At 40.2% G+C, this 24838-nt stretch overlaps 1 protein-coding gene across 2 annotated transcripts in view; it reads right to left on the bottom strand.

The window, feature by feature from the left end:
- The window catches only part of ppm1bb (protein phosphatase, Mg2+/Mn2+ dependent, 1Bb), a 34416-nt gene extending 10489 nt beyond the window's left edge, over positions 1–23927 (bottom strand). The window contains exons 1-2 of one of the 2 annotated variants that reach the window (XM_034707561.1): positions 23520–23927; positions 5537–6379 (exon numbers count right to left, since the gene is read on the bottom strand). In XM_034707561.1, the coding sequence (XP_034563452.1) occupies positions 5537–6367 (831 nt within the window). In that variant the 5' untranslated portion in view covers positions 6368–6379; positions 23520–23927. The remainder of the gene's footprint in view (positions 1–5536; positions 6380–23519) is intronic. The other variant, XM_034707562.1, reaches the window with a different exon arrangement.
- Positions 23928–24838: the final 911 nt, after the last annotated feature.

Raw genomic sequence — 24838 nt, 5'->3', positions numbered from 1 at the left:
CCGATTTTTAGTTAACGATACGATTCACTCAAGAATCTCTAACGATTTTTAAGAAAACTGGATTGAAATTGAAACATTTAAATAACTATAATTTTATTTCAATTCTCAGATATGGACAGTTGCAATCATTTTTTTTTCTCTTATATTTCTTTGTAAACAATTTTTTTTTTTTTAAGGCGTGTTGTAACTCAAATAAAACCACTGCACACTAAAATTACAGCACAAAAATACCTTGTTTGAAAATTTCAGAACAATTATAGAGAAATGGAAAGTGAACAATTCCCAAATGAAAGTATTAAATATTAAAACAAATAAGCTGAATCTCTTTAAATTAGGGATGTCAATTTCAAGTATTTCTTGTGATCGATCTTTGGAAATGTTAACCATCAATTATCGTTTAATCATTAAAAAAACGTAAAAAAGTTTTCCATGTCAAAAAGAATGCCAAATGCGTTTTTTCTACCATAAATCAAATTTTCCTTCACGACACAATGCCTGACGATATTAAACAGCTACGGATCATATTGAGGTGTTCAAAATGTTAACACGGTGAATATCAACGCGAGGAGCAGGCTTATAAATAATCTCTGTGGACGCATGGTCATATGTGAAGACTCAGACTTCAACATGTGGATTTACTGCAACAGGACAACTGACTGTCTTGCGATATATCCTTACATCCCTATTCTGGAGATTGAAATGATTTAGAAATACCACTTCTTCGTCTTTGCTGAAGCTGAAATAGTCGCGCCCCAGACCACACAGTGTGATGTTACACTCATAATGTTCAGTTATTGAGGGATAATGTATAGTGACTGGGTTGTTGTAGCAGATTTGAATACCAACAGGGTGAGCAGAGTGGTCCCATCTCCCAGGAACCAAGAGATATTGAGACTTTTAAACGTAAATTAAAAACGTATTTATTCAGTCTGGCTTTTATGTAGGGTTTAACAATTTTATTACTTACTTTTTACTGTTATATTGATTTAAATGTTGCTTTATCATTTTACTAATTTTAAATGTTTATCTTATTTATTTATTTTAATGTATATACTCAGTTTAATTAACATTTTGAGCCTCAATTTTATTTTCAACTCTTACCCTTACCCTTTTTTAATCTATTTATTTTAACTATTTATATTCTTAAAATTAATTTGACGCTTAAACTTATTTTAAATACACATATTTTATTGTTGTTGGTGTGCATTAGTTTCTATTTAAGTCTATATTTTAAAATCTTTTTTTTTTTTTTTTAAATATGTCTTGACATTGTTTTATTTCTGCTTCTTTCTTGTTTTCAATCTTTGTAAAGCACTTTGGGTTGCATTTGACTTGTATGAAAGGTGCTATATAAATAAAGCTTGATTGATTGATCCCATATAACAAACCATTCACTATACATTATCCCACTTAGCATACAACTACCTTCTTAATCAATCAATCATTTTAGACCAAATACTGAATCTGTGAGCATTTTGTTGATTTCAAAGTGGGGAAAATGTCTCTAACACTCACAGTTTAAGCTAACGGTTAATTCTGTACCCTCCTTGAAATCAGCTAACTTAGCGGTTATTACTCGTACTGGTGGAGTGAAAGAAGATGAACAGGACCACATGAATCAGCGCCCTGTTACTGTCAGGGTCCATGACATTTTCTTCACTATGTATCAGTCCTTAATTACCACCATATCCCAGACTGTGTTAAGTGTTCATGTCAAGCGCCATCTTCAGTTTTGTAGATTTTACCGTCGCAGTCTACAGCTTTTGTGTCCATAACTCAACTTTATGTATATAGCACCTTTCATACATAAAAGCATGCAGCTCAAATTGCTTCTTAAAAGAACAGACAAAAAACAACAGAAAAGGATAAAATAATAAAAGGCTAAAACAAGAAAGGAAACATAAAAAAACAAAAAATACTCAAAATGAAATAAAATCAATTCAGTAAAATTGAAAAAATAAATAAGGGTTCAAAAAAGATAATAAATTAAAGCTAAAAATACCAAATAAATATACAAATAATAGGATAAATACATGTTGGTTAAAATGGTAATGATAATGTAGTCGAAGGCTAAACAGAATTACTCCAGATTAAAAAACAGATTAAAAATGTAGGTCTTTAGTTTACTTTTAAAAACACAAAGAGAGCGTGTTATTTTAATGTCCAGAGGAAGAGAGTTCCACAGTTTTGGGGCATAAAAACAGAAAGCTCTCTGGTCTGTGCTTGTGTGGGACTCATGAGGAACTTGTGAAAGGGATGTCTCCACTGTTTTTTCAGTTTTTTCCCAGCAAACACATGGTACAGCAGCATTTGACAACAAACTGGGTAGAAATGGAATATAATATCCATCAGTATGTTTTAATAAGTGTAAAAACTAGGGGTGGGCATTTCAAGCCAAAATACTATTCAATAATCACTGGCACCTACTGGCTATTATTCGTAATCAAGTGGGACGAGGTGCTGCCAGCAGCGGGCACTGGCAGTGTCTGTCTAAATCTTCGTGCCGTTTTTTCTGTGACGCAGCAGCGTTGCGTGTATGTTTACATTTTACAGCCATGCTCAGTCTCTGCAAAGTTCTCCGTTTCTGAGGTATTTCCAGCAACTGACGCTAATGTTTTCTTCTTCTATCGCTATTTAATGCAGTTAGCATTGTTCTTCTTATGTTATTTAATGCGGTTAGCAAACAGTTTTAAGATGATCTATAGCCACCGTCTGGCGGGAACACCGTATTACAACCAGTGAAAACGATGAAAATAATACTTTCAAAATGAGATAATATTTGCATCATCTCTTCGATTTTTATTAAGTGAACGAATATCCAAGCATTTGAAAATCATGTCCCATTCCTAGTATAAACCTTTTAGACTTGTTTCAGACTTGTTGACTTATTTACAGTAGCTGTGTTACAGAAACCAAACAGAAGAACCTCTGGTTGGCGGCCGTTAACTGAGAACTGGACAAGAGATTTCTGACCAATGGATGGTCACCTTGTTATTACCTTAACATAGAGTTTAGCGTCTTCTGAGTTACTGGGAGAGCAGGGTTCATTTGAATCATCAGTGGATTAAACTTAATTAGTAAATAATTGGTGTTGGAATACAACTGATTGCATGTATGTAATACTCTGAAAATGTATTTTTTTATGTTAGCAGGGTTCATATTTAGAATTTAGAAAGTTAACATTTGGTTATTTTTGATTCTACTGATTTGGTTGGACATTTGGATTTGTTACAGTTATAAAAGTAGCAGAGCAGTTTAGCTAGCTGTGATGTACGGGCATCAGGAGCAGGTCTGTGGAGGAGTGAGAACTATTTATATTTAGCATCAATCTGTATTTCAGAAAACAGAAAAGGGTCAACAGTCTGGAGACACTAGTGTTTTTCTATACTCTCTTTTTTCCGTTATTATCCAGAGTTGGATTTGACTGAAAAGATATTTCATATTTTCCACACCGTGAGGAAGCCTGTAATGCTCTGCTGTGACACACATGACAAAAGGCAGTGACAGCAGAGGAGATTTATGACAGTGTGTGGCTGTTACTTGAGATAACCCATCCACTAAGGTAAAAATAACTACGCTGCTGTGCACTGGCTGATTCTTTGAGAACTCCAGACACAAAACGGGCAGCACACAGGAGGCAAAAGTCCAAGACTAGGGCTCGTGGGTGGGTTCACCTGAGGCAAAGTGTGACTCTTGCTTTTTGTTAGATCGATAGCTGAGAGGAAACAATGTGCCAAGATGGGACAGGAAGCAGAACATAATTTTGCATTGCTCAATATCTGATTGAAACCATCTCTCTAGACAGAAGTTGAGTATTATTGTGTAAACATGACAGATTACTCCATACCTCTGTAGCTGTCCTCGAGTTACCTCAGTTTACTGACTTCTTGTTTTGCAATACGAGAAAATCTTCATCCTGTATTGTCTCATCTGGTATCTTACCATATCATGACTGCCATATCATTCTTTATCTTAGCACATTGTACCATGTTTTTACCCCGCCCTATCAGAATGTATTGTGTTGTATCATATCATATATGTTACTGAATTGAATTGTCCTGTATCGTCAAATATCGTTGTGACCTGTACGCATCTTATCAGAACATACTGTATCATACCCTAACGTAGTGCTGGGTGATATGGAAATTATGTTATCACGATAAAATATTTCATATCAGTTGATATCAGTAATTATCACAATAAATATCAAATCATTATTTCATTTAAATTTAAAAGCAGATTTTTGGTCGTGAGTGAAAGTTGAAGAAACAGGAAGCAGGTCTTCAGGGTAAGATTAGATTCTTGTGAAGTTTAGTTTGAGGTTGAGGTTATTTGAATAATTCTATTTAAAATTACAACAAAGATATATCAATTTTGGGCGCTGTTGGCCTAGCGGTCACAGAGGTCGCAGGTTCGATTTCCAGCCTTGACCATTTACTGCATGTCCTCCCCCACTCTCTACTCCCACACATTTCCTGTCTCTCTTCAACTGTCCTATATAATAAAGGCAGAAATGCCCCAAAAATTTGTATACTGTGTATCAGTTTAGTATAGTATTGTTTTGAGTTGTGCACTCACCTTTAAGATTACTAAGGCTCAAGGGCAGAGGGATGTTGTTTCCCACAGTGCAGTGAATGCATCACGGTTATTCAGTGTTCAGTTGTACTACAGTCATGGTGGACATTAAACGTGTTAGAAATGCACAGCAGAAGTTGTCTCTGTCCTGCTTTACCTACATCCTGAAAGTATATTTAATGAAGTGTATTAAGTTAATAGTTAACGTCAGCTGTGTTTACATTCCACTCCAAACGTCTTTAAGCCCCACCTACCTCTCACCCTGCGACATGATTGGCTGTTTAATACAGTCTTCTTCTTCTGTCTAATGTTGTATGTCAACTAGCGTTTGAGGCTCATTAGCGCACCCCTTTCCAGTGGTTGGGGGTTCTAATTACAGGTTTATTCATATTGAATTTTGGTCGCACATTTGTTATATTTATATTGAGAAAATTGATATCATGATAATTATCGTTATTGAATTATCGCCCAGTCCTACCCAAACGTATCGCATTGATTCATACTTCATTGCATTCCATCCTTGTCCATTATTGTATCATATCTTATTGAATTGTATCATATCGTGTAGTTCAGTCTTCCTGATCACAACTTTATATGATTGATCTGAACTCAAACCAAGCTCCAGAGAATGCATTAAATATACAAAAACTTTCATTTGAAAATAACTGGTATAACTTGACCATGAGAGAGTCTTATACAATATCTTTAACAGGTAAATGTTTGATATTTTTAGAGTAATTATGCTGTATCAAACAGTGATCTGTATAGTCCCTGGTTGGTGCTATAGTTAAAAGTTAGACAAAGGAAAAAAAAAGAGTGATAAAGAAATAATCATTGTCCTCCAATGAAAAAATGAGTCAAACCGACAAAGACTAATTCATAGTGCCACATCAAGACGACCTAAAGGAAACTATGCATTCACTTTCACTTCATCTGCACATCCTATATAAAAATAACTTACCTTATGCAGACAGGTGTCCACCACTGAGTTACACACCTTCTCCAGGTCATCACACACCTGGAGTCGTGAGCGGACAAACTCACACAGCTCGTCGTTGGACATGACGTCCCAGATTCCATCACACGCCAGCACCACAAACTCATCTCCTTCGGCTGCCCGCTCCAACACACACACCTCTGGCTCGGGGCTCACCAGCTGCTCCGTGGGGCCCTTACCATCCACACATTTGTAGTCATAGTCCCCCAGGGCCCGGGACACAGCCAGGGAACCATTTACCCTCTGGATCATGACCGAGCCGCCAGCGTTCTGGATGCGCTCCTTTTCGCGGGGGTTGCAGGGTTTGTGGTCCTGGGTGGAGAAGCCCACCTTGCTGTCTCGGCTCAGCACGGCCCGCGAGTCGCCGCAGTTAATGAAGTAGAGGTGGGACGGGCTGAGCAACACGCACACAGCTGTTGATCCGCTACGGTCCAGGCCCTGCCGCAGGTCCGCGAAGCTGCGCATGTACTCATCAATGTTCAGGAAGCCCGAGCGGATGCCGTCCTTCACGCCCTCCACCGAGCTGGATCCTGAACTGAAATCGGCTCCTCCTGACAAGATGTGCTCCAGCAAGTGGCCGGAGCAGTAGTTGGCCACCCGGGAGCCTGCATGGCCGTCGTAGACAGCAAAGAAGGACCAGTCGGTGAGTCCATGGGGGAGGCCCACCACTGCTGTGTGGGCATCCTCCATCTCCACCCGCCAGCCCTGCATGGAGCTGAGGCCATAGCGCAGTCCATTGCCGTCCCCATGCGCACTATGCTTCTCTGTCTTCGGCTTGTCCAGGAATGCACCCATTGCTGCCTACAGCTGGAGGCAAACGAGGAGAGAGAGGACAGAGGTATCAAAACTCAAGTATTCTTAGTATGACTAAAGCAACACTGACATCTATCAGATCAATGAGAGATCACATGATACTCTTTTCTTAAAACCCTCATTTAGAACCAGCACTTCTTGGTGTCACTAGTTTAGTAGGCTGCTTCATACTGTGGATTCAGACTGCTTTTAATTACTTAGTGGATGTCAAGAGCCAGAGATCCCAACAACAGGACAAAGATAGCAGAGGAGAAAGCAGAAGGGAGGATTACACTGCAGCCTTAAAGCTTGTTTGAGCACACAGAGCCTCTTTCACTCTGCACACAAGCTAACTAATACTATTAGTAAACTGCAGTGTTTCCCACACAACTACTTTACGCGAGTGGGCCCGAACAGGTATATCAATGGACGCTGAAGTATGTTTGATGACCAATTTATGCATTTCTGTTTTAATTCTCTGTCCGTCTGAGAGATCAATAGTGTCTGCAGCATGCGGTTTGTGTTTTTCAGCTTGATAAGCTGACAATCTCCCCTCACTCTCTAACCCATGTTAACCTGTGGCAGGATAAAGGTCAGCACATGTGCCCTGCAAAGAAGTATATAGAAAACAAGAGAGAGAGAGAGAGAGAGAGAGAGAGAGAGAGAGAGAGAAAGAGAAGTTCTCTGTTGTGTTCCTTCGTGTGAATGCATTAATTGACCTCTCCTGTTTAATATAGACCTACTTAAGCTGCTGTTTTAAAAGCTTGTTAAGTGGGGCCCGTGTCATTCTGCGCCACCGTGGTTTCCATCATTTTCACAAGCGACATCATGAACTACAACCTGCTGTGTTAAAAACACACAGAGAACATAAACAAAGTAGACTTGACAGGTGTCAAGTCAACAAGTGCAAAAAAGACCCAAAGTTTCTTCAAAAACAATAATAACGGGGGGAAAAAAGAGAGGCTCTTCTAGTGCCAGATATTTTTCTGTTACACTTTGGCAAAACCTAAAGCTCAGTACAACATTTTTGCAGCACAGACCAGCACTTTTGTAGTGGAACTTTCTGCATTGACAACCTTCAGTGAGTGTCTTAGTCCCATGCAGGCACGAGGAGTGTGAGGAGAGCTGCTGACATGAGACCAAGAACAAATTTGTGATGCCTTCATTTCCAAATTATTTATCATTCAGATTGTGATTCTGAAGACAAATTTAACCATTGAAATAATACATGTATAAAATTTAACGAATGAGATAAATATTGTATTGTACTGTATCATATTATATTGACCCTGTCATACTGTATCCTATCCTATCAAACTGTATTGTTTTATATCTAACATAGTGTCTGGTATCTCATGTATGGTATGGTAAGGTGTGGTATGATATCCTATGGTATGATATCCTATGTTATGCCATGGTGTTGTTTAGTGGTATGGTATAGTATGGTATGGGATAAACTATGGTACGGTATGGTATCATGTACTAGGGTATAGTTTGGTATGGTGCGGTATAATATATTGTGGTACGGTATGGTATCTTGGGGTATGGTATGGCATCATATACTAGGGTATAGTATAGTATGGTATGGTATGGTATAATATCCTATTGTATGGTGTGGTATGGTATGGTTTGGTATGGTACGGTATGGTTTGGTATGGTTTGGTATGGTTTGGTATGGTAAGGTATGGTTGGTATGGTATCATATCCTATGGTATTGTGTGGTATGGTATGGTATGGTGTGGTTTGGTATGGTATGGTATGGTAAGGTAAGGTATGGTTTGGTATGTTTTGGTATGGTTTGGTATGGTTTGGTATGGTTTGGTATGGTATGGTTTGGTTTGGTATGGTATGGTATGATATCCTATGGTGTGGTATGGTATGGTATGGTTTGGTTTGGTATGGTATGGTAAGGTAAGGTATGGTTTGGTATGGTTTGGTTTGGTATGGTATGGTAAGGTTTGGTATGGTATGGTATGGTAAGGTAAGGTATGGTTTGGTGTGGTATGGTATGGTAGGGTATGGCATGGCATCATATACTGCGGTATAGTATGGTATGGTGTCATATCCTCTAGTATGGTATGGTATGGTATCATATCCTATGGTCTGGTATCACAACCTATGGTATGGTATGGTATCATATCCTATGGTCTGGTATGGTCTGATATCATATTCTATAGTAGGGTATGGTATGGTATGGTATGGTATGGTCTGATATCATATCCTATGGTCTGGTATGGTCTGATATCATATTCTATAGTATGGTATGGTATGGTATGGTACGGTATGGTATGGTATCATATCCTATGTTCTGGTATGGTCTGATATCATATCCTATAGTATGGTATGGTATGGTATTAGGGATACTCCGATCGATCGGCCACCGATCATTATCGGACGATTTCTGTGAAAAAGTATGTGATCGGTGTATGCCGATCAATGCCTTTCATTGACGATCACAAAAAACGATCACCTGTGGCTCATACTTTGCAGCCTGAAGAGGACCTGTGTGTAGTGTGCCCCCTCCCCCTTTCCTTCACACTGCGCAGGCGAGCAGTGGCAAACCACATCAAACATGTCTGTCGTGTGGAACTTCTAGACAGTCTAAGAGTGATGTAAAGTTTGCATCCTGCAACACATGCAACGAAAAAATACCTCGCAGGGGAAGCACGTTAAAAAAGTGTCAACACAACCAATTTAATAAGACATTTAAAGAGCAAACACTTGGCGGAGTATGGTGAGTTTTTGAGGCTCACGGCAGTGAATGAAAAGAAGACAGCCGGAGCAGCATCAGTCAGACGGCAGCTAACACAGCCCACGCTGGCAACACCCGCCCGTATGAGCGTGACAGTCAGAAGGCTAAGCAAATAACCCGAAAAATAATTGAATTCATCGGGCTAGATGAGCCTTTCTCAGTGGTGGAAGACACCGGGTTCCACCGACTGCTCGCTCACGTGGAGCCCCGCTACGTGCTACCGGGACGTAAATATTTCAGAGACGTATCGCTGTCAGAGCTCCACCAGACAGTGTAATCTCACATCGAACGTCTCACTAAAGAGGGAATCTCATTCTCTGTAAGTTTCACGAGTTTCAAACATGGCATATTCTGAAAGACAAACATGAGATATATTGTCTTTTATTTATTAGACTTTGTGCACTATTTAGCCTGTTGAGAGCCTTAATGTTTCCAATCTGTTAAAGATTGGGTTACTGATAGCAGGTAAATTTAAGTGTTTTTCAGTTGTCCTTTTGACTGAATAGCTGATGCATTGTGCCTGCAAGGTTTTTGTATTGTTTCTCTTGAAGAAGTAAGAAAAAACATGTTTTTTTTCTCTAAATTAAGGTGATTTTATGGTTCCTTTTTCCCAGATCATGTAGCACTCACCATAACTAAATAGAAAAATGTACAGAAAGTCCATGTGATCGGTATCGGTGATCGGCAGTGATCGGCACTCATGGCTGATCGGTATAGGAATCGGCAGCATAAAACCTGATCGGAGCATCCCTATATGGTATCATATCCTATGGTATGGTATCATATCCTATGGTATGGTCTGATATCATATCCTATGGTATGGTACGGTATGATAATGAATGGTAAAGTACGATTTCATACCCTATGGTATGGTTTGATATGGTATGTTATTGTATGGTATCGTGTGGTATGGTACGTTATGATAATGTATGGCACGTAATGGTATCATATCCTATGGTACAGTGTGGTAAGGTATGTTATAGTGTTGTGTGGTACGGTACAGTATGATAATGTAAGGTATGTTATGGTATCATTTCCTATGGTATGGTATGGTATGGTAATGTATAGCATCATATCTTATTTCACTCTATTTTATCCTACCCTATCCTCTCATATAGCTTCCAATCCTAACATATTTATGGTATCCTCTATTGTACTTTATCATCTCCTGTATCCTATCTTCTTCTACTCCATCCTGTCTTATTATTCTTTATCATTCTGTGTCATCTTATCGATCATACTCATAGTACACTGGTTTTTTTTTTACCCCATCTCACATTAGTTAACCCACAGAAGATTACATTTTAATTTGGGAAATGATGGAATGTGGTGAAAAAAGCACTGTCACTGATTTCAGTAGCATTTAAAATAGCAGTCAATTTTCTTACAAGGGAATTTGATTAATTGTTTCACATAGCAATTATAAATGCTTTATTTAAAGGCATTATTATAAGCCTAGCATGGTTTTGGAAAGTGTTTAGCTGTGTTTAATAAATTGTGCTGTGCCGTTAGACCGGTCGACGTATCTGAATCTAAATCTATATGTTAGCATTTTGGGTTTAATTTGAAAACCACTGCATCTGCACACACTGGCAGCACCTTCTGGTCTTTGTACTGACCCTTGGTCCTCTATCTGTCTGATGTCACATCCCTGACCCTCCTGACCTGCAGTTTATTCTCCCTCATACCAACCAATCCTGACCCTAATGTAGCTTCTGCTGCAGTGTAGAGCTATTAACAGTACAGGTTACTTAGGTGTTGTAGCACTCATGAACTCATGAGTTCAGTAGCACGGAAGCACTCGGACCATCCTCTTTTTTTCCCCCCCTACATATTGCTTCCTCGCTGTGCATTACCTCCCACATGAGCGCATATACGGCATGACAGGCATGTGCCCAAAAAAGGCTGGTACAAGCAAGGAGTGACTACAGCTGGGTTCAGAGGAACGTGTGTGTGTGTGTGTGTGTGTGCGCGCGCGCGTGTGTGTGTGTGTGTGTTTGTGCATGCTGTGTGCAGTGTCATAGTCTATGTGCGAGAAAAAGGCACTCTATAAATATGCCAGGCCGGTTTAGATTTCACGTCCAGGGTGGGGCAGTGGGCCACGCCATTCACATTTCTTTGACTTCTCAGCTGTGTGATTGTGCATACAGGATTCCTCCTATTGAGCTTTTTAGCAGCTACTGCCACTTTAAATTAGCATGTGTGTGTTCATGTATGGTAAGAAAGCATGTTCACATATGTGTGTGTGTGAGAAAAGAGAAATCAGCTATGTTCACCAGCAGTGATTCTCTCTAAAAATAAAACAAACACACTGCCATTGCCTAGCAACCACCCAGCCTGCAGGGCAAACATCCAGGCTGAGCTTCATTCAGCGACATCCCCCTCTCTATGTCTCCCTCTCACTCACTCTAAAACACACACACACACACACATACACCCCGCCTGGTAGAGAGAGGAAAGGGGAGTTGCATCATCCATCCATTAAAGCAGTCGCAGCAGCCAGACCCTGAAAGGAGACATGCAGGCTGCAGGAACACATGCAGATACTATGAGATTTCTCCGGCTGACGTTACAATAAACAGCCGACAAAAACGCTCACACACAGACTCGCACGTACATAAAATATCACCAGTTACACATCAGACCGAAACCAGGAACTCTCAACCACTTAACCCCGTCAAAACTACTGTCCCCCGTGCTGTGACCACAGGGTGAAACCAACACCCCCTCATGCGAAGACGCACATGTCTGCCAAAAACCACTGGCTACGAAGAGGGAAGTGGAAGGTCGGGGATTACATAATGCTGCAGAGAGCCTGAGTGCAGCTCTGAGAGCAGGCACACTCACACACAACAGTTAATGCTATCCTGGAAATAAGGTTAATGCACCGCTTCCATCCTCCGCTATCAATATCAATAAATGTGTTGAAATATCCTGAGACTCAGCCTGTTGGTTCATGCCTGAAGAGATGAATGTGGAGAGAACAGATTGGGATGTTGATGATTAGATTTCAAGTTAATAACAGTTGATTTTTTTTTTACCTAAAGAACTTGTGTTCTGGTCATTCAAGACGTTTTCAGAAACTTTTCAACCCTCTCAGATTTTGTTAAGCTTTACAGATTGGCTCAGTGTTGCTTTTGTGAATGACTGTTTCCAAGAAGGGAAAAACAGCTGAGCCAATAGGAGGCAGGGAAGTCACAGCTTGTAAGATGTCAGCGATCCGTGCATTTCTACCAAGCGGCAACCTCCAGTGTAAGAATATGAATCCAATGCGGAAGGGCTAAAAACTGCAGTTCATCGAGGATCCGCTTGAGGCTGGCAGCAGAGGTACCGGAAACCACATACACACCAATTCAAAAAACATGATAAACATGTTTACAGCATGGTTCCAAAAACGGCTTTGCTCTATGTAGCTAATTTCTCTATCAGCACACACTGTACGGGGGTGATTCTTTTTCTAACGTGACGGTTCAGAAGATATTATGATTACGAGTTTTTGCCCAAATAGGGACATGACTTACTTGACTCCTGGACGGGAACACATAGCTGTTGGCTAGGAGGCTTAAACCACGCCTCTTTACGTCACACTCTGCCTGGTTGAGTTCAGCATTACAATATGGCTGCCGCCGTCAATTGGCTTCAAAACAGCGCTCAGGAACAGCATTATTTATACAGTCTATGGTTTCTACTGATGTTTTATATATTTTTTTTCAAAAAGCACTAGCATGAATGAGGTACACTGTATTTTCTAAGATCTACAGCAATCAGTACTGGTGCGGTAAAAAAGTCCTGGAACATCTCAGAGAGGGATTACGCAGTATCAAAGAACACTTGTTAATGAAGACCCTGTTTAACCCTGATTGGCTGACATTAAGAGTTGGCAAAAGCTTAGCTGACACCAATGCTGTGTGATTTTTTTTAATCAGTTATCTTGTGACATTACAGCAGAGATGAGGGTGAGGGCAGTTCAACTACAGACAATCATTCATCTATCTTAACTAGTCTCTTGGCAAACATTAGCCAGGCCGTGTATCCAGCTGGCCCCTCGCAGACATCATCTGAGTTGTTAAGTGATCTCAAGGCTCATTTCTTCAATAGAATTGTCACTTCAATACTCACGTGTCCGTACACTGAGATGGATGTTAAACACTAGAGGGCGCTTGAACAAACCAGGCTCACACAGAAACCTCCACTTCTCATTTGTTACCGTCCAGCTGACCCTCAGTTACCTCAAATCTCCGCCCGGTTGTTGTAGTTGTCTGTCCCTGTGCACATTTCTACCCAACTCACACTGTTTCCTCAAAAAGTTCCACCATTTTCCAAAGTGTTCTTCTTTGTTGTGGGCTTTAACTGTTGACAGCACTGTTCAACAGGAGCCTGTAACCTCTCCTTGGTTTATTTGGTGCTTTAACTACACACCTAGTTGCACCGTATTTGAGCAGCTAGTGGTCTTTTTGTGAGCAAAATTAGATCTCAGTATCATCTGCAATGTCCTTCAAATTGGCTTCACGTTGGTAACTACCTACCAGCTAATGTCGCCACAGTTTGGACTGACTTTAGATTATTCCAGGTTGGTAGCAGTGGTAGACAATCCACTATCACTGCCTGGTCCTAAAAACCTGCATGTAACAATGTAATGTCTGGAAAATATTTTACTTTTCAGGCATTTTTATTGAGACAAAGCAGCAACCTCTGGTCTTAAAATATGAAGCTAACGCGCAAGTGCTATAAAATGTAGCTCTAGCTAAAGTTCAGACAGGAAGACTATAACAATCACAGCAGTTGTTTAACTCTCCTCTCCCTCGTTCAATGGCTCACAAGTTCCAGCTGCATGCTCCGGAGCTGTCATTGGTTAATCAGCGGCGGCTGTCATCCAATAGCTCAGTGGCACACCCTTGCTGTTTAGCCTCCTAGCCAACAGCTACAGTGTTCCCGCCTGTCAATCAAGTCAGCTGTGCCCCTCATTGGAAGACTCGTAATCTCAACATCTTCAAAATTGTCGCATTAGAAAATAATTCCCCCCCCCTCGAAGTGTGAGCTGATTGAGAAATGAGCTATCCAGACTACACTCGTCTTTTGTACCAGGCTGTAAACATGTTTATTTCTGCTGTAAAGATCGGCTTTTTTGAATTGTTGTGTATGTGGTTTCGGATACTTCCGTAGCCAGCCTCAAGCGGATCCTCAATGAACTGCAGTTTTTAACACTTCCGCATTGGACTCATACTTTTAGACCGGAGGTTGCTTCTTGGTCTGGACCCTAGGGGGATTTCTTCTGTTGCCAAATTCACACCTATTACGCTCACAAGATTATTCCCATAGAGTCCTTACGCCAAAGATTTCTGTCGAGTTTCATTATTTATTAAGTTGTAATAAATACAATTTAATCTTCAAACTGTCTCTCTCCAGAAACACCAGAAGCCACATACACACCCATTAAAAAAAGGACGATATTTGCAGCAATATTAAACATGTTTACAGCCTGGTTCAAAAATGGTTTAGGTCTGAAAGGCGCTTCAGAAACAGATGGGTGACATCACAGATATTATCATACAGTCTATGATTGAGAGACGTCAAGTAGATCCTTTCAATTGCTCATATTTGGAAGTGAATTTATCAAAGTTCACGTCACATGCTCCAATAACTTCCCTTAATCTCCATTGTTATTGTTATTTTATTTGCTGACACTGAGTCAACAATGAGTCACCACCAAAGTGACCTTCTGCTCACTTGGCGCCACAAACAGTCCCTTCATGAAATTCCACTTTTGCAGTGTTTTGTTGACTTATATCGCAAGCTAGCAAGTGTTTCCTGTGGTTTTAGTTAGCTACTCTACTCCACACAGTGCTTTCACATCCAGCCTTTTGTGGCCCGGCAGAAGCAATACATCCACATGATCTATATTAGACTAGAGCTGTGAGGCTGGATAGCCTCCATCAACATTCATACCATGTTCTTTTCTTACAGGAATGCAAAAACATCAATCAGAGGCCAGTTTCTTTTTTATTTGCCATGAGCCAAAAACGTTGGGGCCATGCATTCTCAACAGAGTCCCACTTCTTCAGGTTTTTGCTGAACCTGCATTGACACGTCTTGACTAACAGAAACCACACTGATGATGCATTGTTGGGTCGTTTTTGTCAACTAGACTTGTTCAAATCTATCAACCTGATTCCCGATAAACAATCAACAAAATGACGATCAGCACAAAAGTTCCTTCCTCAAGTTCTTAGCACCAGCTGGGACGTTCATCTGAAGTTACATTACACACAATGGAGACAATGGGCCAAGTAAAACTCAGCAATAATACTCTTCTGTCCGTCTTACATGTTCTCTTTACTGTAGCTTTCCTTCATGTGATGGACCATGTGACTGACGATCACCTACATGGAAGTACCAGATAACTGTAACAGGCTCATCTGATATTTACAAACCAGCTGACTGTAACACTAACCTTAACTTGCCAGAGAGGATTGTGGGATAGTACAAGAGGACTGTGGTTCCCACTTTACTTTCAGGGAAGCCTCTAGAGTCGGGACATCCTTTGTAGAACTGTTATGACATATTCAGTCTCTGAAAATTGGACTTTGAAGCAGCAGCTCTGAACTGGGACTCTTGCCATGTTGTGTAATTGATCCCCTGGTGTACAGTACTGACTTTAAAGCCACACCTTCTTATCTTCTTTATCTGAAATTTGTTTTTTTTTAAATCTGTCTTTTATCTTAACTGCTGAGACGGTTCAAACATTTACCACACTACGAATCTGACCTTGCCTTCCTCTTTATGTTTCTTTTATAACACACAGAACAAAGGTGCACTGATCCCACATGAAGCACTCTGACACACTTTATTGACCCTCCCATTTCTTCATCTCCCTTTTGTGTACTAATCTGCTGCAGAGAGCTTCCAAGATGGGCCCGTATAACTCCCGGATCAATGGACTCCAGTACAACTAGCTCTGGTGCATTTTTTCTTCTTTAAGTCAAAAAGATTTACCTCCTTTGTATCACTTTGAGATGACAGCAAACAAAACATAAAGCTTATGGATGTAAAGTGACAGATGACAGGTGTGAGGGCGTTTTCAAAACTTGCCAACTGATGGGATTAGTCAATCTCTGTAAACTTTAGAGACAAAAGCATCAAAGTGCAGAAGGTGGAGGCCAAGAACCAACACTCTATTAAAGCAGACGCAATCAGAGCTCAGATTTATGGTCTGCCCACCTTTTTTGCACTGGCAAAAAAGAGTGCAGTTCAGTGTTTTAACAATCAGCTTCATGCAGGTAAAAAATACTTTTGATACTTTGATGTCAGCACCAATGGAGGGGGGTTATTTGATGTAGGTGAAAGATATAAATGCACTTGGACTTGGACTCAAGGTAGAGCTGGGCAATATTAAAAAAGATGTTATCAGTATATCAGCCTGTATCGATAATTACCATGATAAATATCAAATTATTATTTCATTTAAATTTGAACGGAGATTTTTGCCCATGAGTGAAAGTTGAAGACGATTTGTTAGCTTGTTAGTTCTCTGATAAGCTTCTTTAATCCTTCAATTCTGACAGTGCTAACAGGAAGCAGGTTGTGTAATGTTGGGTGAAAACCAAGCGGCAACCATCAGTATAAAAATATTAGTCCAATGCGAAAGTGTTAAAAGCTGCAGTTCATCGAGGATCTTGAGGCCAGCTCCGGAAGTACCAGAAACCACATACACACCAATTCAAAAAAGACGATCTTTACAGCAGAAATAAACATGTTTACAGCCTGGTTCATATAGCTCAGATAGCTCATTTCTCAATCGGCACACACTGTACGGGGGGTGAACAGGGTAATTTCAAAGATATTTAGATTACGAGTCTTAAATGACAGGAACACTGTAGCTGTTGGCTAGGAGGCTCAGAGTCCACCTCTTTATGTCACAATCACTTGACAGCAGCAATATGGCTACCGCCGACAATTGCCTCAAAACAGCGCTTCAGAAACAGATGGGTGACGTCACGAATACTACGTCCATATTTTGTACAGTCTATGGTGGAAACTAGCGTTTAAGACACAGTATCGCCCCCTGGTTTTCCAGTGGTTTGGGGGTGTAATTACAGGTTTGAATTATCTAATTTTTATCTCACATTTGTTATATTTATATTGAGAAAAGTTATCACCCAGCCCTACCCACACATTGATGTTTTTTTTAGTTCAAGTGAAAGCTACAACACGTAAAAGTTTGGTATGCAAGCAGACATCTTCCAGCTGTTTATTCTGTGTGTGCAGAAAACTTGTTGGGCACCATTGCTCTAAAAAACAAGTCCAGCCAAACTCCAACAGGTTGCATTTGGGCCCCTGAACTCCCACCTTGGTCTCTGCTCACTACCCTCCCTCGTCCACATCCACTCCCTCTAGGAATGGAAATACAGCACGATAGTCATGAAAAATTGCTTCCCTTATTAAGGCAAACTCACCCTCGGGCTGCAAACGTTCTGATTTAAGCCGTATTGCTTGTTTTTTAGATGGTTATTGTGGTCCGTTTCCCTGACGATAAGCGACCATGAATTTGCAGGTCAGAGCTTTTTAAAGAGGGGGTGTATTAATGTAGTTATGTTTGGCTGATGAGTCTAAACGTTAACAAATTTACTCCAGAATTACATCTTTAATAGCAAGTATAGGCCTGCTGGTTATGGAGGCAATGGCATATTTTCCAGGAATGTCTTATCGATAAAATCTGCACTAGAAAAAGAAACACAGCTGCACAGCTGGATGGTACATGTGGCAGAGTTTCCTTGATGCCTATGATATGTGCTTTTTGCCTTAAAGGAAATGAGAAGTCAAACTGATTTACTTCACAAACAAATGTAGACAGTTAGTCTCATGTTAATGCTTTCCTATAATTCTGGAGGGTCACTGCAGCTCCTACAGTGGTGTTCATTTTTCCAAAGCACATTATGATGTCAACAGGACTGTAAGAGCATTGCCAAGAGCTATATAGATCCATGGGAAGAAGTCTGCTGATTGTCTCAATCTCTCACTGACAGTGTGTTTCATCTGCTCCTCAGACCTTACACGGGGACTGCTGACTCAGATAAGATTATCAGCTCCTCCTGCATTTGGCCAGCACTGCACTATCTTAACACCGAGTGATGTCATATGCTGGTCACCTGTGCACCTTATCTCTATCTGATACACTGGAGACGGTGAGAAGGGCGGCTGACAGGCTAGATTTCAACTCCTCGCGATACAACGTTGATGGTGAAATGTGAGGTTTTAATAAGCGAGGGCTTGGATGACAAATCTCTGCAATATAACCCGCCCATTTAGAGCACCTTGATTATCTTAGATCATGGAGAAACACCAAGCTAAGTGTGATAAAGAGAAACAGCCTGGTTGGTTCCTTTGTAAAACTAAAGAGCTTCACTTTCAAATTTGAGGTGATCATTAAAGAGAGACAGAAAAAGTACCTCAGAGTCAAAGTGGGAATATGAAATCCTCCTGGAATTCCTACTGCAGTCCCAGCAAAGTAAATACTTATAAGAGGAGTGATTCATAGTTTGAAAGCTCTTTTGAGTTCACTGCAAAGGGTAATTCACTTAACTGATCACATCAGAGACATGGACTGTATAAATAATGGACGTAGAATCCGTGACGTCACCCATCTGTTCCTGGAGCGCTGTTTAGAAGCCAATCGTCAGCGGGAGCCATATTGGAAATGCTGAAGTCGACCTAACAGGTGTCGAGCTAGTGTGAGGTAAAGAGGCGGGCTTTGAACCTCCTCGCCAACAGCTACAGTGTTCCCGCCTGTCAGTCAAGTCAGCTGTGCCTCTCATAATGGAAAACTCGTAATCTTAATAACTTCAAAAATTCCAAGTCTTTGCGCCGATCGAGACATGAGCTATCCAGACTACACTCATCTTTTATACCAGGCTGTAAACATGTTTATTTCTGCTGTAAAGATCGTCATTTTTTAATTAGTGTGTATGTGGTTTCCGGTACTTCCGGAGACAGCCTCAAGCGGATGCTCGAGGTACTGCCATTTTTAACACTTCCGCATTGGCGTCAATTCTCGAGGCCGGAGGTTGCCGCTTGATCAGAGACCGTCAAAGGTTAATTTTGAGGGGCACTGGTGGCCTAGCTGTCGAAGTCTCCCACGTATAGAGGCTATAGTCCTCATCGCAGAGGTCGCCGGTTCAACTCCCAACCGGTTGACCATTTCCTGCATGTCATCCCCCGCTCTCTACTCCCCACATTTCCTGTCTCTCTTCAGCTGTCCTATCAAATAAAGGCAAAAAGCCCCAAAATATAACTTTAAAAGTCAATTTTGAAAAGAAATAAACAACATCTATGAGAAATCTGTGAGCGGGGTGTTGCAGCTTGCTGCTAATTGCTCTACAAACAAACATTTAATAAAAACAGTATCTCAGAGTCATCCAGATTCAAAGACTCACTGAACTATTTTCAAAGATACTTCGTGAATGCTTTCTTCAGTTTACAGCCGATAACGTATATTTCTGTAAACCTGTTTGGTTGTATTTTCAAATTAGCATGAAAGCCAAAGCAAAATTGGAAGTTAAAAACAAAACCAATGTTACAGTAGGGATGGGCAATTCAAGCCAAAATACTATTCGATAATCATTGGCATCTATTGGACGATTATTCAACGATTATTCGGATAATCCCCCCCCCACACACACACACACACAGATCTGTCCCGCTAACGCCCCGTTTGCATGGCAGTAACGTTAACCAGCAGCAGGATGTGGTGCTGCTCGTAGCGGCTGTCTCGATCTCTATGTCAGTGTTTCTGTGACACCGCGTGGCGTGTGTGTTTACATTCTACAACCATGCTCAGTCTCTGGAAATACATGTGTAGTATCGGAGATTCAGGGTCTGAGAAAATCCCTGCGTCTTTTGCTAATGTTTTCTTCTTCTTTTGCTATTCAATGCAGTTAGCATTCTTCTTCTTCTGTTACTTAATGCGGCTAGCAAGCAGCTTTAAGACGCTCTGTAGAAACCGTCTGGCAGGAACACCGTATTACAACTAGGCACCGGTAGAAACGATGAGAAATTGTACTTTTAAAATGAGAAAATATTCGCAGTTACACTTTAACTTTTACTAAGTGATCGAATATTTGAAAATCATGCCGAGTTAGAAACCCATATCAGGTTATCAGTGACTATTGGGTACGTTGGCTATACAACAAGAAGGGGAGAATTGTCAAAGTATCAAGGATCAAAACGCCTTACTGGCCTTTTACCAATACTGAAGGCTCATCCACTTTAGATAAACTGCATGTGCTGACTGATTTAAAGGGCAAAAACATGTACAAATGTGTTAAACTTTCCTCTAAGGTTAATGCACAAACAACAGGACGTACAGTCGCTTTCTAACTGGCACCGTATCCATTCTGGTTGAACGTACATTGAGCATTAACTCTGGGCATGGGTTTCACTACTTACCCACTTATTTATTTGATATGCTTTTCTTTATTTGGATCATCATTGGCTTCTACGCAGGCCCACGCATGCAAACGTCACATTAAAATCCACATAAATCACATTATTAAAACTCCCTGGCCCAGCAGACAAACAGTCATGACTATAATTATAATTAAAACGACGCCACAAATACAAACCTGGGCGACCGGTATCAACCAATTAAAATCCACAGAAGTAATCTCTCAAGTAGCCTCATCATATCTATCAAACCAATCAAATATTTCTTAAAACAGTGATTAAGCCACTAAATTATGAAATAAAATAGTTTGATTCCTTAGCAAATAATGTATTATATCACATGAGGTTGTGTGACATTAAATATTTATTAAGACTCTTTTTTAAATCAGTTTTACTGGTTGAACTTGCTGATAAAGGACTCCTCCACCTCTTTATGCCTCTGTACAAAACAGTCTGTCACCATGCATTAGTATTTGTGAGATGAAGAGCATAACAAGCTCTTAAAGCAGGGGTGTTAAGCATACGGCTCGCGGGCCAAAACAGGCCCGCAAGAGGTTCCATTCCGTCCCGTGGATGACTTCCCAAAGTGAAACAATCACAGGAAAGACATTAACTACAATTCTTCAATAAAAGTGCTATTTCAGATTTGTCTTCTGGGGGTCGCATATAATCACCCCTCCTGAACGGTGCTCCGGGAGAATATTTGCAGTTTGCATAATCCAGTGGAAATTAATTTACTTTTTAGAGTACTTCAAGATCCAATCAACACTTAAGTTTTCGTAAATGTAAACTTATAACAGCAGGAGCCACATATCGTGCACATGCATACCATGCATGTTTGTACGTCATAGGTACCTCTATGAGACTCATCATGCCGAAAAATACAACAGCTGTTTTTCTAAAAAAGATAGTTCATGTAATCTGGACATGTTCAGAATGTACTTGTACTTTTTTGCACTAAAACAAAGGGGGAAATTTTGAGTTGTCCTGCTCTCTAGGTTATTATGTTATGGTTTTACTGGTCCGGCCCACTTGAGATCAAATTGAGCTGTATGCGGCTCCTGAACTGAAATAAGTTTGACACCCCTGTCTTATTAAAGTATGCCTGGCATTGAAATCATGGCCCCAACTACATTAAGACCTCAGATTTAACATATCTTTGAATGAAACACTTCTAATGAGCATTTTGTAATGTCTCCAAGTCTGTATTTGACACACCTCACCACACTGCTACATAGTACAATCAAGTACTTATTGAATTGATCAGGACCTGTATTAGTATGATGCTGTATTCTGCTGAGAGGGCATTTCCCTGTCTTTTATTTCCCTGGTTTTATCCATAGATTTTATATGACATTCCCTGTTGCTTTTACTTGTTTTATTTAACCACGGTGTCTTTTAACAAGTTACTGCATTTTACCGTCTGTTTTTAACCCTGTTTTTATTCTTACTACTACCTGTTTTTAATATGTCCTGTAGCACTTTGAGATTTGTACGGAATGTACAGTGCGTGATAAATAAAATGCATTATTGATATTATTCTTGTCAAAAGGTATCACATCTTTACATGTATTGTCACACTTCCAAACTGGCAGTATAAAGCTAACCACTGATACCAATATGATCAGTGGTGGACAAAGTACATGTCTTCATTACTTAAGTCAACGTATAGATCCTCCAGGTCAAATATTACTCCAATAAAAGTGAAAGTTGCTCTGTCTAATTATTACTTGAGTTAAAGTACTAGAGTACTTGCTTTTAAAAATACTTAAGTATTCAAAGTACTTCTTAAAAAATCTCAAAACATTGTATTTTCACTATATATAAATACAGTCAAGAATACATAGGAGTACATTCTGTAACATTATGTTTATTTAGGAAACATTATTTGAAATCTCTAAAAACTATACCATGGAATAAAAACAGAAACTAAGTTTCTAAGTTGAAATTTTCATCTGGAATGAAACAAATGTTAGGTATCTCAACACGCTTTCTCAGGTTGGACTGTGAATCTTTGTGAATGTTTGTGCAGAGTGGGAAACAGGGAGAGCATTTCAAATGATATGTATCATTCTTCATTTCAAAAACCTCTAACAGGGGCTGAAGATATGGTCATGGGTGCTCAGGTGGAGAATTATAGCCAGCATTACCACCTCTAAATGAACTGCCTGATCTGAGTGAAATTTGCTCTGTGTTTGATATACAGGTATGACTAAACCACTGAGACAAACAGAACTACACAAACACATGTTACTGTCTTAGGGATCAGATTTCAGAAAGAGAAGGAAATTCATGAGCTGACTTCAAATGAAAAGTAGTGAGTAACTAGAGCATAGATAGAAATCTAGTGGAGTAAAAAGTACAATAATTGTCTTCTGAATGTAGTGAAGTAAAAGTAATAAGTTCCCCCCAAAAAATAATACTCATGTAAAGTACAGATACACAAAAAATGTACAGTACTCAAGTACATTTACTCTGTTACTGTCCACCACTGCATATGATTGAGTCTGCTAAGCTGTCATTAGCTAGTTAGAGCTTGTGTAGCCCATACATTGCTGGATTAGCTCCAGCCTAAGCACTGGAGGCCAACGTGTCGTTTAACTGTGAACATTAGTGTGAATTAAATGTGCTTTAAAAGTGTTAGCTAACCGAACAATAACGGCAGCTTTTTTTACTTTTACACCTCACATAAGAAAGCTCAGGTTTTATGTTTGTACGCTAACTGCACAACACAATTCATTCTGCATGACTCTTTTCTTAGGAAATGCGTTTCTGTGTTGAATACCAATCCAGTGACCACATGCTTAATAACTCCTTTTCCTCTCAACACTGCTCCCTCCACGTAAAGGCCTTCTCTGCTACCGTGTTGATGTGCGCTAACATTAGCTAGCTGCCGAGTGTTTCTCCCACAGCTTGTCAAACTCGAGCTAATGACGTTAGCGCACATGCTAGCATGCTACTTACGTTTTCCTGCCGCTGCGAATGTAGATCCAATCTTGATGATCTGCTGGATTCTGCTTTCGTGTGAAGATATGTCGGCAGCCTAGCTATCTACGGGGGCTAACGTTAGCCTGCTAGCTGTGTTATGTTTCCTTATTTGACAAAAATAATCGCAATTTGGCCTCAGAAGAACGGCGATAATTCCTCTCTCGGTGGTTCCCTGCTTGGACAGCGTTGATTTTTACGCATGTTTGACGCCAGTTCTGTCTCTCACATTAAATTGAGACAATTCCGACGGTTCCAAAACAAATATGGACACTCAGAAAATTGTTATATTATACAACGGTGACAAATCTAGCACTTTCTTCAATTCAAAGGCCAGAGCTATCCTTCGACTTTGGGTGCTGAACAAGGGGAGGTGTTATTTTTGGCATATGCTCGCTGATTGGTTGGAACACTTTGGCGAGCTGTTGTTTGATTGGCTGATTCGTCTGTCAATCAGCTCTGCCCCTGTCCATAACTCGAATCTCATTGGTCGGTTCCCGATGTCCTGTGACGTACTAGAGCTTTAGCACACTACACTCGTAACTAATTCTGGCGTACGCCGACGTTATTGTGAAGAGGCGGAGTCAGTCCTGATACAAACACGTCCAACACCGCGGCGGGACTCTTTTAACCACAGTCTTGCTGTGCAGTAGAGACTCCAGGCAGAAATGAGGAAAAGAGCGAGGCACCTGTTGGGCTGAACTACCATCCACGTTCGTTATATGTTAGGAAATCACAACCCACGTGTGACCCTGAGTATAAAACGAGCGCAACTGAAGTCAGACAAGCAGGGGCGTTGCCAGGAATTCTGGACCCCTTGAAAACAGATCTCAGTGGTCCCCATCACCATAGCCAACCCTACAAAATATAACATTGCTGCTATAATACTGGTTTATTTGCATGAAACAAAAAATATATGCTTAAAACTATCCTGGTTAATCCTCCTGTTACGTTGTGGGTCAAACTGACCTTTTTTAAAGTCTATTTTAGGAAATATATGACTTCCAAATCAGCTAAATGCAGCATAAAAATCTGGACAGCATGTGACAGAAGAGAAGCGTGGTAATTTATCAACATCACAGTAAAAAAAAAAAAATTGAAATAAAATAAACAAAAATCTATGTCATATAAAAATATTGTGTTTATAGTAAGGGCTTTCCAATGCACATTAAAAAAAGTTTTTACATTGATTTTATATAAAAAATCCTAATTGAAACATGTTCTGTGAGAATTAAAGAACACACATGGACTAAATCTTGATTTAAATGGTCAGTAATGGAGTTAAAAATTAGATTTAA

Source organism: Notolabrus celidotus, chromosome 18, assembly GCF_009762535.1.
Source record: "Notolabrus celidotus isolate fNotCel1 chromosome 18, fNotCel1.pri, whole genome shotgun sequence".
NCBI lineage: Eukaryota > Metazoa > Chordata > Actinopteri > Labriformes > Labridae > Notolabrus > Notolabrus celidotus.
This window is presented reverse-complemented; position numbering and strand designations above follow the sequence as displayed.